The sequence below is a fragment of the Athene noctua genome, chromosome 3 (genome assembly GCF_965140245.1).
Source record: "Athene noctua chromosome 3, bAthNoc1.hap1.1, whole genome shotgun sequence".
NCBI lineage: Eukaryota > Metazoa > Chordata > Aves > Strigiformes > Strigidae > Athene > Athene noctua.
Genome location: NC_134039.1, coordinates 31,734,324 through 31,749,939, shown reverse-complemented (window position 1 = coordinate 31,749,939; position 15,616 = coordinate 31,734,324). Strand labels below are relative to the sequence as shown.

Sequence of the window (15,616 nt, the reverse complement as noted above, 5' to 3'; positions counted from 1 at the left end):
AGGATGGGGCTGGGAAGGAGGAGAAATGCTGGGGGAGATGTGTGTGAGCTCAGGCTGATGGAGATTTATGGGATTTTAAGGCTTCACCGATTTACTGGTGTGCCCGCCCCAGGCTCTGGGGGCTGGTGGCTTGTTGGCAGTGGGATGGAAGCAGAAAGAGGAAGGGGTGGAAGGGGGAGGGAGGTTAGTACCCCCTTTAGAGGTTTTATGCAAAAATAAAATAATCAACACTTTCATCAAAAGTATTTTATAGCAGAAAACAGAAAAACATTGCTGTCTGAAGTAATATTTTTGCTTTCAGAGAAAAACTGAATCCATACCTGGCTCTGTCATTGCTGCTGATGATGGAAGAGGTTTTGCTGAAACATTTTCAGCTTTTCAGCAGCACAGAAATAGGAATAACCAAACTGTTTTGGTTTTTAGGTTGGGGTTATTTTGTACACGGGGAAATTTTCACTGTGATCCAGAAGTCATTTGATGCAAAAATATTTTAACAAAATCAATCAAACAGCTGGCTCCAGCCATGAGAGCTGCCTGCTCTCCTGCCTTCACTTTCCAGCCCTGTCTGCTTAGTCTCTGACACCTACATCCCTCCAGGTGTGCCACAGGGGGTGGTTGTAAAGGCTTGCAGGGCTAATAATATCCACCAAACTGCCTGAGCCCCAAATTTGTGCCCACTACATGCCTATGCCCCAGGAGCCACGAGGTGTGAGGTTTGGCTTCCCAGTAGATTGCGTTTCAGGCATAAATGGCTTCATTCCCTCCCCAAGTCAACCTGTGGATGGTGACAGAGCCCATGTGCATTTGTTGGCTCCAAAGGTAATGCACCCAAGGGGTCTGTTGCCTGGTCTGTGCTGGGGTTTCATCCATCAGTGCAGAAACAGGGCTCTGATGGGAGCCATGGGAGCTGTCTGACATGCTCCATGTGCTTTTCCTCATTCTTCTTTTGTCCTCCCAAGCCCCAATTCTGCTTGATATAATTTTGTCATAGCTTAGAAGCATTGAGTATAGACTTGTGATCCCCTCATACCTAGCAGGATATCTGCACAGAGGATCAGATCCATCAGGATTAGCTAGCTCTTGCTTGGTTTGCTCCAGCAAGGTGTCCACTCCAGATGATTGCCATGTGCTTCTGGAGAGAAGCCTGCAATCGCACCTTAATTTTACCTCACTGAAGTTCAGCCATGATGCCCACCTTGACCATCAGCATGGTAATCTGCTTCACTATTCCCACTGTGAAAGAAAATGAGAGGGACATCAGTGGTGGCTGGCACAAGGCAGGAGACCATTTCTCCAGGAGACTAGTTGCTGCCAGAGCCACAAGCCACCCCATTAGGGCCTGCTGGGCCAAGTGTTCTTGAGGACATCATGCTGAAACATATAAGATCCCCCTCATCCCCAGCCAACCATCCCAGCTCTCTGTCACAGGTTGCTCCAGGGGGACACTAGAGCCAGTGTGTGTCTACCAGGCTGCAACTTCTCCCTGGGTTTAAGCTGATTTAAGCTCAGGCTTAATGCTAGCATGCTGCTCATGCAGCCAAAACCTCAGAACAACAATAGTTTTATCTCACAGGGTAATTTTTTTCCCTTGGCTCACTTCCCCGCCACACAAACACTGGGAGAGCACAAGGAGCAGGGATCACCTCTTTCTGCAGCCACCACCGCACCATTGGGTTTGTACAAGTCATGACATGGCAGCCTTGCTTGCTTCAAGCAAAACCCTCCCAGCTGAGTTTGAAGTACCCTTGGAGGCGGTAGGAAATGAGGACTGGGCTTCGTGCTGCCAGAGCTGGGACACACTCACAGATCCCCTGCCCTGTGGTGGCCTCTGATGCCGTGGCAGCTGCTTTCTGCCTGTGACAGGGCTCTCAGGTGCTGTCACATCCTTTGGTTTCCAATAAGAGCTGCAGTGTTGAGATGGCTCCAGGAGCTGACATGCCACGTACAGCTCGAACCACGTGGAAATGCTTCAGCTGCTGTTCAGCTTTCGCTATAAATAAGGCTGCCATGTGCCACTCAGTATCTTCCAGACATAAGTGCGTGCATATCATTCTGCCCAGTGACTGAGGGGATTCCAGCCCCTTCCACCTGGCTTGAAGGAAGCCCCTGAGCGGCTGTGCACACACAAGACCCCCAGAGCCATTCACACTAGGATACCTGCTCACTACTGAGCCTCCAACTCCCACCGTATCTCTGTGCAGTCACAAATTCACCTGCACAATGAAGGCAAGTACAGGGTCAGGTTTGATGTGAGAGGGCCACCCAGCCAGAGCAGAAATCATTAAACCCTTCTGAGACAAAAGACCTGGCTGGAGAAAGATGAGATGGTTGGGCAACCTTAGGCACATGCTTTCTGCTTGTAACATGCCCATAAATCACAGCATGAATGACATAGTGAGCTCAGCTTAATCCCAAGTCTGATTGTTATTCCAGTTTTTCCTAACAAGTTTACTTGCTGTTCTTTAGTGTCCTTTAGGCTTTTATCAGCACCTTCTGAGGTGATCAAACACAAGTCTCTGCCTGTCTTTAAGGCAATACCAATCCCCCAAATACTACTCTCCCAAGTTAGGTAGAAGCATGGGAAAAGACGGACTTCATCAAACTAGCCTCCCCCAAGGTCCACAGTAGAGGACAAAATTCCAGCAAGAGTCACAGAAATATTTCCCTGCTCAGCTGCTGGAGGTGAGGCAGTTACTGCAGGATGCACAAGGGACTCTGGATGCATGGCAGAACATCAGTCAGATACTCTAGTGGGAAAGAAGAATAACCTATCTTTTGGGTGGTACTGCAGCTTCAAATAAGGAAACTCACTTGAGAAGCTTTGCTGAGTTGATCAAAAAGCTAAGAAAATGAGTATGGTGAGTTCAATTAAAGAGCAGAATGGAAGAGCTGACTTACTTTGGGTCTAGCTGGAGAGACTCTTTGCCAAAGGAAGCTGAAGTTGCCAGCAACATACGTGGAAATGTCATTAGTTTCCCTAATAATTTGCACTTGCTGTGAATGATATAATTTTTGTCTGTTAGTGAGAGAACAAGCGAATCAAATACACACAAGTTTGTATTCAGTGCGCTTCCCAGTCAGCACTGCAAGAGGTCAGCCTGGAGCCAGCGATGCATGACCAGGATACATCTAACAAAACTCATGCTGAATGGGGCTGGGATGAAGCCACCACTGCCAGGTCTGGCAGCGGATGCTGAGACATCACTGGGGTCAGTGCTGCTCCCAAGACCATCTCCAAAGCCAGTCTCCATCACTCCTCTGGCTGCTCAGGGAGAACCAAGAGAGAAATCAGAGGGAAAATATCTCAAGATTAAGTCACCAACCCACTGGATGAAGCACATAGCAAATTGTCCAAGGATATCTGAGGGCAATGTATGTTGTACGATATTTTTTGTAGCAGCAACTGCAGGAGCAACTGCACCGTTCCCAGGGAGCACTGGTGATGGCCAGGCCAAGTCTCATTGGCACTAATTGCCTTCACTGGCAGGACCAGAGCATCTTCACATGGGGCTACATTACACTTCTACTAATTTTTTGGAATGGTTTATGCTACTAGCGCAATGTACAATGGCCCACAGAGTAAAATCAGGAGCTCTCTCCTTCCATATCATGCCCTGCTCTTGCCTCTTCTCCCTGCACTGATGGCCAGTGCACTGACATCCCTGTTTCAGCACTACTGCACTGCTCAGAAGCAGAGATCGACTCATTATTCCCACTTTGCAAACTGGAAACTGGGCGGAGAGGTGAAACAGCCTGACATTGTCAAACAGTGATATGTAAAATACACCTCAGCCTCCAACACCAACCATGTCTCATCCCTCTCCCTTCCTCTCCTTGCTGAGCTACAGATCTAGACAAGAGCTGCAGGCACATTGCCAGCCTGAGTCTCCACCTCCTTATGCCATATTCGACCACAAAAAACAGTTTTTAAATGCTACCTTTTGACATTAGATCTGTTTTACACCCCTTGGCCCGTGGGTAAATAGCCAACGAGGGTGCAGGACAATGACTCCTGTTCTCCCTCCTGTTCCCCATGCAGAACTTGCTCTGCAGGCTTTGCACCCCCCCACGGAGCATCCCTGTCTGCATTTCAAAGGGGAAGAAAAGTAAAATGAATCTGCCTGGCACAGCTTCCCGTGCCAGCTGTCGTGCAATGGCTTTGTATCCCAGGAGGAAATAGGCTGTACCAAAACCTGGACAGGGACCATCAGCACTACCCATGCCCCACTCTGAATCATCCAAGGGTGCTTCATTAGTAAGGGGCTAAGGGGGAGGTGTCCCCCCAGTGAGAAGGTGCAGTGAAGGTGGGGCATGCAGAAAAGGGAGTGGGGTGAATCTCTGTATCCCCACAGGAAGGTGGGAGTCAGCCCTGTGGAAGGAAGTCTGCCAAGGTATGGCCAAGAAACCTCCTGGGGACAGGTAAAAATAATTGTGGGATTGGAGGTAGCTCATCAGGACACATTGAGCCTCAACAGGTGCCAGTGTCACCAGAAGCCTGCAACGACACAGGGGACAGTGAGCACATTCCTGACTGGACACTGAAGCCACCCAGGTCCTTCTGCAGGGCTGGAGAGTAGGCAATGGGGAGTAGCAGGGGGATGAAAGAGAAGAAACACCTTTTAGGTGGGTGCTGCAGCTTTTAGTGTATTTCTACACCCTCAGCAGCCCAAAAGCAGCATTGTCCAAATTGCTTTGTGCCCCCCAACCCAGGAGCTGCCTCTCATTACTTATCACATCAGCCTGTCTCACATCTTTAGGACACATCTGCCCTGGATTCATCCTCCCTTCCCCCTGCTGAACACAATAACAACCAGAAATATCCCGTAATCTCTTCTGCTTCACCTGTAATTTGTCTCATGCTGGCAACGAGTGGAACCGTCTGCCTTTGTCAAGATCAAAAAAGCCATGGCAGCCATGTGATGTCAGCTTACATTAAACCATCCCTCTCTTCCCTCCACCTCCCCTCTCCAGCTCACGGCAGAGAGGCAGACACATCTTCATCCTCCTGTGGCCTTCTTCCTCCCCCTGGCATGTGTCCTGCCATTGGAGGTGCCCTGGTTAAAGGGGCAGGGAGACCCAGCCCCAGCAGACAGCTGAGGGGGTGCTGGACCCCCCCTCCACACCAAGCTGGAACCAGACCCTGTTACCAAAAACTCAGAATAAAGAACTTATTGACACCAGTGTGATGTAGATAAACAGACACTTCTTTATTAAGGGCCAGGTGCGCAGGGGTGTCGTCTCACCAACAACGCACACCAAGCACCAAAATTATACATCTTATATAGAACTTATACATATTCATTAAGTATCCATGCATAAACATATAATTTCTTGGAAATCATCAACATACTCTCCTCCTATTTTCGATTATGCGCAGTGAAAGCTAGAAATGTCTAGAAATGGGTCTGGGGTGTAATACAAGTAGGTGGTCCATGAGTCGGTGGTCGCGATCTCCCCCTGCCGGAATTACCTTCTGCTTAAATTCACGGTTTCTTGGCAGGTACTCGCAAGCTGTTACAGTTGGTTTTCCTCGGTTCCCATTAATCCTAGACCTTGACAGCTATGTGCATTCTTCTAGTTCTATGTATGCATCATAAATCAGTTTATAAATCAACTTGTGTTTGTTATCTAGGTTCTAAACATTCCTACCAGATGATTTTGACCAATCCCTTCGGCCTTGGTATGGGGCTATACAGGGATTTTAGAGTAGCATTCAGTTGCTGGTATAAAGTGCAATAAATGTGAACAAATAATTTCTACTAAAATATCTCTTAATTCTGTACTCATATTAAAATCAAACATAACTTAATTTCAGTTGATAGCAAAATCAGTAACAACCCGAGGACGAGGCAAAGAGCAAGAGATGCAGCAAGTGGACCATAGGCCACCGAGGGACATTGGACCTCTGAGCAATTTACATCACTGCATGCCATCCTCCCACTCTGACCTTGGGAGTGTGAAAAGCTCAGCCTACATCCATAACTGCAGAGTGCTTCTGCATGGGCTCTTTCCTGTCTGTATCACAGGCAGGGGAGTGCTGAGCTGGGCAGAGGCTGGTCATCCAGAGGGACAAGGGGGAAGGTGCCCAGAAAGGGGTAGAACGGAGGTCAGGGGTGTGGGAGCTGTTGCAAAATCTTGCACAGAACAAATTCAGTGTGCAAAGGCAGGTGCTGCTGCTGTACACTGTTTGGAAAATTCCCTATTGCATCCAGCAGACTTTATAGTATGACAGTGTATTATTAACTTTTGTGTGAGGTGACATAGGTAGGACACAGGAACAACCACAAAACTACAGGTGAAATGCAAAGAGTAAATTTATTCTCATTACCTTTTGACCCAGGGGATCTCTGCAGCAGCACCCGGGCAGAGGCATGCAAGCAGGGACACAGGCACTGTGGAGCTTAGCTTGGTCCTTGCTAGCCAGAAAGAGGAAAGATCTCAAACCTGCTGCTTTCACCTGTCTATATCAGAGATTTTCGCAGGCGTAGTTTTCCACTGTACTTTGATCTTTCCCTGCAGAGCAGGAATCTCAAGGATATTTGATAAGGTGCCTCTGAGTCTATTACAGACCTATGTTATCTAAATACAGAGGTTCTACCCGTCACACAAAGCTAAACAACAATTAGTATGAGCTATGTTTTTCAACACCCCAGCTGGAAGTCACTTGAGTGTGTTTACAATCCTCTTCGCCAATCTTCCGTTGTATTCCTACAACTTTGTTGACACATATTTGTTCACATTATACACCACGATGTAAGGAGGTAGTGGAATTTTACTGGAGCCTTTGGTACTGTTCAGGCGGAAGCAAACTAATAGACACCGGCTCATCGCAAGGACCAAGGGCACGGCCTGGCCCTGGGAACGAGTTTGCTTCTTGGGAGCTTTGGGCTTCCCACCCCAGGATAGCCCTGGACGGCCACGGCGAGGCCAGCATCCTACCCCTCGCACACGTCTCTGACACCATGGAGCCCCGTGTGGTGCCGCCCATGAACGCCTCCGGCCCGGCACGTCAGGGCCCGGCCCGCCACACGCCCGGATGCCGCGGGAATGCAGTTGCTTTGCAGAGATTCACTGCGATCCGCAATGGGTAGCGCGGGTGTTGGGGCTTCAGCCGAGCCTGAGCGTGGTACCTGAGCGCCTGGAGGGCACCCGAGCCCCGCAGACACCCCCGCGGCGCCCGGGACACCCCCACGCGTGACCCAACACCCGGAGGGGCCTCCTCCCCCGCCCGCCGGCGGGCCCAGTGCGCACGCGCAGGAAGCCCCCCCCCTTCCGGGCCCGCCCCCGCCCCCGGCGCGCTACGTCAGCGCGGCGCAGGGCGCGGCGGCGGTTTGAATTCCGGCGGGCGTCGCCGTCTCCCGCGGGGATGTCGGTGCTGCGCCCTTTCAACAAGCTCCCGGAGCTCAACGCCGCCGTCCTCCTGGTAGACCCGGCGGCGCCGCGCCGCACCCCATCCCCTCTACCCCTTCCCCGCCGCGGGCCGCGCCGTCCCCGGCCCCCGCGGGGATAGGACGCCCGGCTGCGACACGAAAATGGGGGCCTGTGGCGGTTCGCGGGGCGCCCCTGGGCCGGTGGCGGTGGCGGGGGGACGAGCCGCGGGGCTGGTCCTGGTCGGGCGCCGCCCCCGGGGCGGCCTCTGAGCCTGCCTTTCCCTCCTGTCCGTGCAGCTGGTGGGTTCGGACGAAGGCCTCCAGCAGCAGCTGGCGGAGGCGATACTCCGAGAGAAGAAGAGCTTCAGGATCAACATGTGAGTGGTGGGGGGGGACGCGCCTCCTTCGGCCCCGGCCGCAGGTCCGTAGTGGGACCGTACAAGGGCCCTCTGTCACCTTCTCCAATAGATGGAGCCAAAGCAGCGGCTGTAATGCGAATTCACGAAAAGCTTCCGCTTCAGAAATAGACTCACCGAAACTGCTTGTAAATGCAGCTTCTACCCAAGTGGCGGTAACTAGAACTGCAGGACGCTCTTTTCAGAGACGGAACTTGCTGTGGTGGACGCTGCAGTGCACTACTGCCACATGGCATCCCGCTCTGTCTTCAGGGCAAGCAGTTCGAGCATGATTAGAAATGGGGGATGGAAGTAATCTTCACGTTAATCATTCCCCCTCTGCTCTGCTCTCATGAGACCCCACTTGCAGTACTGTGTCCAGCTCTGGGGTACCCAGTGTAAGGTCATGGACCTGTGAGTGGGTCTGGAGGAGGCCATGAGATGATCAGGGGGCTGGAGCACCTCCCCTGTGAGGACAGGCTGAGAGAGTTGGGGTTGTTCAGCCTGGAGAAGGGAAGGCTCTGGGGAGACCTCATAGTGGCCTTCCAATACTTAAAGGGGGCTACAGGAAAGATGGGGAGGGGCTCTATCAGAGAATATAGTGATAGGACAAGGGTAACGGTTTGAAACTGACAGAGGATAGATTTAAGGAAGAAATTCTTCACTGGGAGTGTGGTGAGATGCTGGAACAGGTTGCCCAGAGAGGTTGTGGATGCCCTTGGCTTGGAAGTGTTCAAGGCCAGGTTGGATGGGGCTTTGATCAACCTGGTCTAGTGGAAGGTGTCCCTGCCCATGGCAGGGGGGTTGGAACTAGATGATCTTTAAGTCCCTTCCAACTCACACCATTTTAGCAACCTGTGATTCTATGTGCACTGTGCACATGCCTTTACCCTTTGTATGTTGCACAGATGTTTGATTACTAAATTGCAACAGTATGAGAGGAGCACAGATTATTTTCCTTCTGGGAGACAGGCAATATGGGAATTAAACATCCTGGGACAAAATGCGACAAGTACAATGCTTGCAAATACTTAAAACCAAACAAGTTTTCCTGAAAGATGTCCATTACTTTTGGTGCTCTTCATAGTAATTTCCTGCTTTGTATCCATGCATGTGCTTTTCCTCAAGCTATTAAGATGCATTTGGAATTTTAACTTTAGCTGCATGACAAGTCCCATCTTAAAAGCTTGATTAACTTTTTACAATATAATGTCCTTGACAGCTCTTTTGCCAAGACCAAGTGAGTTTAGTCGGCTCTTCAGAAGGTGTTTGTTATTTTGCTGCTGTAATCTAAGGCTATACAGTAAAGGCAAACCAGAGCTAATTCTACTAGCCAGTTAGAGCGACATGGTGTCTGTCATGTTTGTTCTAACTAATAGTAAATTAGTTACCCAATTTTCTATGCAAGTCCTGCAGCCTCTGCTGAGCTGTGGAGTACTATGAATAGATGGCTACTGGTACTACAGCTGCTTAACTACCCAAAGGCATGGAAACTTATGCTCATAGTACAGAGCAAAATAAGTCCCTGTGTTAGTATCACCAGGGAATCAGAAGTCCATGATGAAGCAGAAATCCGTGACAGGCTTTTTCCCCACTGTGTGTCTTTGAGATTATACACATTACAGAGCAATGTCTGCAAATTGTCTGGCAAGTCTACCTGCCAGATATAACTGGTGGGAGAATTGCAGGGCTTGGGTTTTTGTGTTTCTTACCACAAAGAAAAAAGGCTTCTGCATCACATGTCTGGAGGCTGCTGACACCATCTAGTGATGTTGGCTTAAATATAGTAGAATTCCAAATCATGAAGGCTTTTTTGGCTTGTTCCTCCCCCCCCATACAATAAGATCTGATACTCTCCTTTCACCACAGCTTTTCCCTAAATTTCACCTTAAACTTATAAGCTTGTTTGTGTTGCTATGTATCTTTCAAGCACACTTTGCTCGTATGGTTCTTGGTTTTCTTTTTTTTTCTTTTTCTTTCTTTTCTTTCTTTGGTTTCAGAATGTGTTTGTTAAATCATACTGTCCTTATTTATAGGAAACAAAAGACTTTTATTTGGAGACTAGCAGGCAAAGCTACAAACTATATATGATTTATAGAAATGTGTACTGTGGTCTGTGGCTGCTGGGGAAAACTTAAGTCCTTAAGATTTAATCGCTAGAAGTAATGTTGCACAAGGAGACGAAAATCGGTGTTTCTCTTGGCTTCCAGAGAGGAAATGGATTGTGAGAGAGACTGAAATTCTGGGATTTTTTGTTTGTCCAATTTGTCTTTAAGGTGATCTTCCAGAAGTATGTTGCTGATAATATTCTTCCCTGTGGGAAGTCCAGATATGCAGTACTGAAACTTTTTTGTGTGAGAAGACACAGATCATCCTCACCCTCTGGTTCTTCTTCCAACAGCTGTATCAGCAGTGGTGGTATTGTGTAGAAGGACACCTAAACTTAACCTAGTAACTCCTGATACAGTGAAAGGGATAAAAACGAGGGTACTGGCATAATAGAAGCTCTTTCTGAGTTAGCACTTCATCTAAATAGCTATACCAGCGATAAATTTCTGGTTACAACACACCTTTCTGTAACATGGACGCATAAGAAAGTAGCCTCTGCTGTGTGAGTGTATGAGCAGTATCTCTGGAATGTGGCAGGAAAGCACTGGCACGCTTTAACTTTTGCTGCCATGACTGGCAGCAAAATATGCCAGTAAAGCATTTGGGTTCACTTTGTTGAAAAGGAGTCGTCTTAAAAATTAAATAAAATGACTGCCATGCAGATCTGTGTGGAGAAAAATGTTTCTGTGAGTCTTGTTATGCTCTAATAAGCTTCCCATTATAAACAAACTTTGTCTAGCAAGTATCATTGTGGCTGTCAGCAACTATGAGCAGGCCTAAGATATGAGAATGCCACTTAAAGAATCATGGTGTCTTTTCAGTGCCTCTGTATTTAGTAGTTAGTGGGCTTCCTGGTAACTTGCTACATGGTGAACTGCAATGGTTATGTGCTTTTGGTTAAGTGGATACCCTTGCCAAGCTATTTGGTTAAACTGGGGAATGTATTATCTTTCAGTCACCTTGCAACATCCCTCCCCTTACCTTCAGAGAGGGATCACCTTCGGCCCAGGATAGACCTGATCGCATTTATGATTGACATCAAGAGCAAATACAGGTAAAAAAAGGACAAAAATATGAAAGGGAAAACTGGTATTCTTTCTTGGATTGATGGCTAAATCTACATTTTACTATGTCAAAATTTCTGAATAGTGGATTTTTAACCCAAGGCTTGCTGTGGTGGAACAGCTCAGTAATATAGACAGTGGTTTTCTGGCTTCCAGCCACGGATTGGGACTGAACTGCTCTGTCTATTAACATGCCTGTTGTGCACTAAGTTGCCATAGCAGAGAAGGCAGGATTTATTCCTGGATCCAGAATAGGATAATATGAACTGAGCTTTAGAAAGACAGTGTCTGTAAAATTAGGTGGAAGTGATGGTGGTGCTCTCAAGTTCTGTAATATGCAGATGGCTGATGCACACTGGGCAGTGCTACCTAATAAACAGCCATTTGCGCTGTGTGTGTCCCCAATTCACTGGTACTGCTGGACACGTGGGATCAGCACTACAGATATGTCTAAGCAAAAGAAAAAAGTCTGCAGGGATTGATCCCTTTTCTCTCCTCTTGTGCTTATCTTTGTAGAAATGATTATTTGTGTCCCCAGGCTGTAAGTAAAGACTTGCTAAGGCACCAAAGTTGGCATTTTATTACTTACTTGTGACTGATGATCCTGGGCTCTCATTTTGCCAAAAATTACAGGCCCAGCCGCATACTTAGAGCACAGATGGTACTGCAGGAATGTGTGGGCTAGCTCTTCTGAAAGAGCCAAAGTAGTGTTCAAGTCTTGTGGGATGTTAATGAATTTGGATGCTTAGTGTCTGCAAATTGTGGAGCACACCATCCAAACTAAGTCTAACTGTTTAGTTGGATAGAGTAGAAAGGATATGTTATGGATTATTAAACGGCTGTGGGTATTACAGAGGTCTCTGATGCCACACTTTTAGTGAGCATAACTCTGCCAGCTCACAGATCAGCAGATGCTAACATCATTGGTTTTCTAATTGTGCTTCTGAAAGTTATTCCCTTTGTCCTTATGCTGCACTGGTTTTGCCTTCCTGTCCAACTAGATTGTCTGTGCTTTTCTGACAGCTTGAGGAATGTTGAAGCTTCCCTAGCTTATGTGGATGCCAGTTTCTTCCTGGGAAAAGTATGCTTTCTTGTCACTGGAGGTATGTATGGCATCTGGCCTCTTCCTCCTCTCCAAGCAGCACAACTCACTGTTGCTTTTCTTAAAACAGGGCAGTGACTTAACTTGAAACAAAATAAACTAGCAGCTTTGTCAAAAGCTTTGTTAAAATTACATCTGATCTAACTGCCTTTTGTTACTGTTTTCTTAGATAAAACATGGTTCTCTTCTCTCATGTTCATTTGTTCTCTCCTTTTGGTTTTTGCCAGTCAGACTGCTCTTCTCTGTCCCTAATCCCTGAATATGATTTGTATTATTGATTTTTATTTTTTTCCTGTGGCACTGCAGTAGTGTGTTCTGTTTGCTCTTGCAGATCTGTCTCAATGATAATTTTAATGAGCACTGAGAAGCAGATGATACTGTGGTAATAAAGTGAATCTAAATGGATGAGCTACTGAACTATTAAGTATAGTTTTAATACAAGACTGGTATCCCTGCGTGTACTGTCTGGCCATGTTGTGCCTCTAATCTTTTTCTTTCCCTACCCGTACCTCAGGCAGAGAGGGTTCTTTCCTGCATACCCTCCCTACTTCAGCTCTGAGGAACTGGAGGGGCCAGACAGTACTGCTTAGTGTTGGAACACAGGTGCCGTGTCCCTGGAATTTGGGGGTATGGGGGCCTAATAATGGGGTGAGAAGGAGTCTTAGCTTTGTCTTGTGCTATGGCTCTCCTGACTTAGTCATCAGAGACATGACCGCTCTGTGGTACCACATGAGCAAGGAGGGCTTCTGATTAGTGAGTGGAAGATTCTGCCTGCACTGATAGTGTACTGAGCCCTTATCCAAAATGGTAAAATTACAGTACTCAGTAATGTGGCAATACTATTCCTGCTGTCAGTGTAATGGAAGACTTCTGTGCTAATTCTACTGCAAAGCTTGTACCATTCTGTTTGTACTGCTCACTGTTGCCTTACCTTCTATGGTGCTCTCAAAATTAGCTCTGGATCATTTTGTTGATGTGGAATTTCCTGGTACTTTTCTTCACTGAATGTTAAATATGGGAAAACTTCTTCTGTAGTTGGCAGGATGAAATACTGCAGCGTAGAGATGAGTGCCATCTGGAAACTGCGAGAAGTCTATTCCAGTCCTGTGCTATTCTGTGAGCTGGAGGTAAGGTGCTTATTTGGTGTCTGAAGGGATTTGTGAATTCCACTGCTTTCTGATCCTTAGGAACATCATTACATTAGCAATAAATATGTGTATATACGCTACTAGCTTGCATAAGTGTCAGGGACCAGACTCCTCCTACAAGAACAGTTGAAGTACAGGAGTCTGGCTGTCCTTGAAATGAGTCTCCTAGATTATCTGCTCCTTCCTGTGCTGCTTCAAAGCCTCAGGAAGCCAAGTCTAAATTAAAAAAGACTTCTCTGATATGCAGAGTCTTGTTCTTTGAGGCATTTTCTTTTCCTGGGAGCCCCTGAGCTGTTGTTTGCCATGTGACTCTTGCCCACGTAATGCTTCCTGCTAGCCAGGCTTTGTTGCTTCACAAAATGTTTTGCCATCTGATATGTCACTCTTTCCAATTACCTGCTTGGTCTAAAAAGCTGGAGGGAGAGTTTGGCATTCAATGGTAGCACATTTCACTTTTCCGTGTACTCCTCATTTCACCCTCAGAGACTGTTTCCCTACCAGCAGGTAGTACCTGTGCCTTTGGCAACCTCTTCAGGGTTTTCAGCTGACAACACTGTACCTTCCCTAACATTAGGGGAGTAAACGGGGCCTCTGACATTTTCTGTAGCTAGCCATTCTAAACCATACTTAATGCTTGCTCCAGTTCTTTCTTTTATCACAGCTTAGCACTGTTTTTTCTTCTATCAATTAAATAATTTCTCCATTTTGTTTCCAGTTGGAGGGAATACGAGTTGCCACTGCTCAGCGACTTCTCCGGATGTTAGAGATCTGTGCTGGGCTCATACCAGGAGTTTCTGCCTTGTACTTTGGCTCACTGATGAGCAGCTCTGCTAATTACTAGGTTCACATTGTGAGAATTCAACCACTTTCATCAGGTTTTTTTTCACTTCAGGTATTCGAGCTGTCACAGTTGGAATCACACTGGGAAGCTTTTTTTCCCGACTTGTCATGACCACTCATCCAGAACTGTTTCTAGTTGCTAATATCAATAAAAGCATGATTCCTGTTCAGTGGGTAATGTTTAGGGGGCGAAAAACTGCTGGGGGGAGAGCAGTTTCAATTGGGGTTTCCTATCCATTATTACATCTGACTCCCATTTCATGACCAAGTTTTTCACCCACTTTGCTAACAGCCAGGAGCTATGTGTTCTACTGAGAGAATATCAGAAGAACAGACCACTACCCCAAATGCTGCATGTCGCGGTTGAGCATTTTAGTTTCGGTGTCCCCAGAGTACTAGAGAAGAGGTAGCAGGCTCCTGCTTCCTTTCAGTTGAAATACAGCAATTTGGACTAATGTGAAACCTTGCTGCCAGGTTTTGTCTCCCCACCAAGAGAATAATGGGGAAGGAAGGCTGTCCTGCAGCTTCTAGATAGACTGCAATTGGCAGTTTATGATCCAGATGTGCGAACATCTTCCCAGTGAAGGACTCTATATTTCTGTGCCTGATACCTAACTGGGGAGGAAGGAACTAAAGAAGATAATCTAGTACTTTAGCTTTCTTTCAGATCTTAAAAGAAAAGGGTTCCCAGACTGGACTAAAGCAACATACAGAAAACTCATGTTATCTCTTGCAAAGTTGGATACATGCTGTGTATAATTTCTTAGCTACCAGGTTCCTGTCAGCAGTAGTTCGTGCCTTTATTCTTACTGCAAGTCAGTAGCATGTTTTGGAATTTTAAGTTAATAAAATATATAATGTTTAATAATTAGTTGTATGCTCTTTGTTTAGGTATGCGGCACAGGCTCTAAAACCTACGGATGCTTGCCCCAGTTTGCCCTAGCAGCAAGGTTTGAGCTTCTAGTTAGTGGGCTGCAGTCACGGTTTCAGCCAGGTGGTGGTGGCAAAAGCTTTCCAAATACAAGCCTTCCTGTGTACCGAGTTGAGCCACTTTCCAGAATACAGTGTCTCTTGAAATGCTGGGATGTTTCTTACCCAGAATTGCATGACAGGTAGAAATGAAGCCTAGAGAGAATGTGTTAAGATCTCCTCTAGTTTAATTTATTTAATCCCTAATAGTCTGCTTTAAAGTTCCTAGGTGCAGTGCTCTAGCTGTGTGTGCTGTTTTGCTTAGCTTGTATATGACATCTGTCTGTGAGCAGGAAAAAGCAGAAAGCAGCACTGCAGGCTTAATCAGCTGTGAGTGTTGGCAGTCCTTGCAAAGACAGCTCAGCAAGGCACAAAGCCTGTATCCTTGCTCAGAGGACACAAAAATCCTAGCTTCAGTTGTATTGTTGCTGGTGGGGGAGGGATAGGTTGTTTGTCAGCTGGAACAAAAGGAGCTAAACCATTCAGCTGTGTTATGGTGCTCAAAAGGGCTGGACTCTGGCTAAAACTCAAAGGAGAAAGACATGTGCAAACTCTTGTGGCTGTGTAAGGATTGGAAGCTTAATGGGCTTGCCCTACTTTCAGCTAACTTTGTGATCGT

General features: G+C 47.0%; 1 protein-coding gene across 1 annotated transcript; it reads left to right on the top strand.

Annotated features, from left to right (window-relative positions):
• Positions 1-7,366: 7,366 nt before the first annotated feature.
• On the top strand, positions 7,367-14,075 carry CENPM (centromere protein M). The gene is made up of 6 exons (XM_074901387.1): positions 7,367-7,423; positions 7,668-7,747; positions 10,830-10,928; positions 11,962-12,041; positions 13,076-13,167; positions 13,904-14,075. Exons 1-6 carry the CDS (start codon positions 7,367-7,369, stop codon positions 14,027-14,029), a joined length of 534 nt encoding a protein of 177 aa, XP_074757488.1. The 3' UTR covers positions 14,030-14,075.
• The last annotated feature ends 1,541 nt before the right edge of the window (positions 14,076-15,616 follow it).

Coding starts and splice junctions, on each gene's coding strand:
- CENPM (XM_074901387.1), top strand. CDS start 7,367: ATGTCGGTGCTGCGCCCTTTCAACAAGCTCCCGGAGCTCAACGCCGCC. Junction 7,748..10,829: donor AAGAGCTTCAGGATCAACAT/GTGAGTGGTGGG, acceptor ATTATCTTTCAG/TCACCTTGCAACATCCCTCC. Junction 12,042..13,075: donor ATGCTTTCTTGTCACTGGAG/GTATGTATGGCA, acceptor CTTCTTCTGTAG/TTGGCAGGATGAAATACTGC.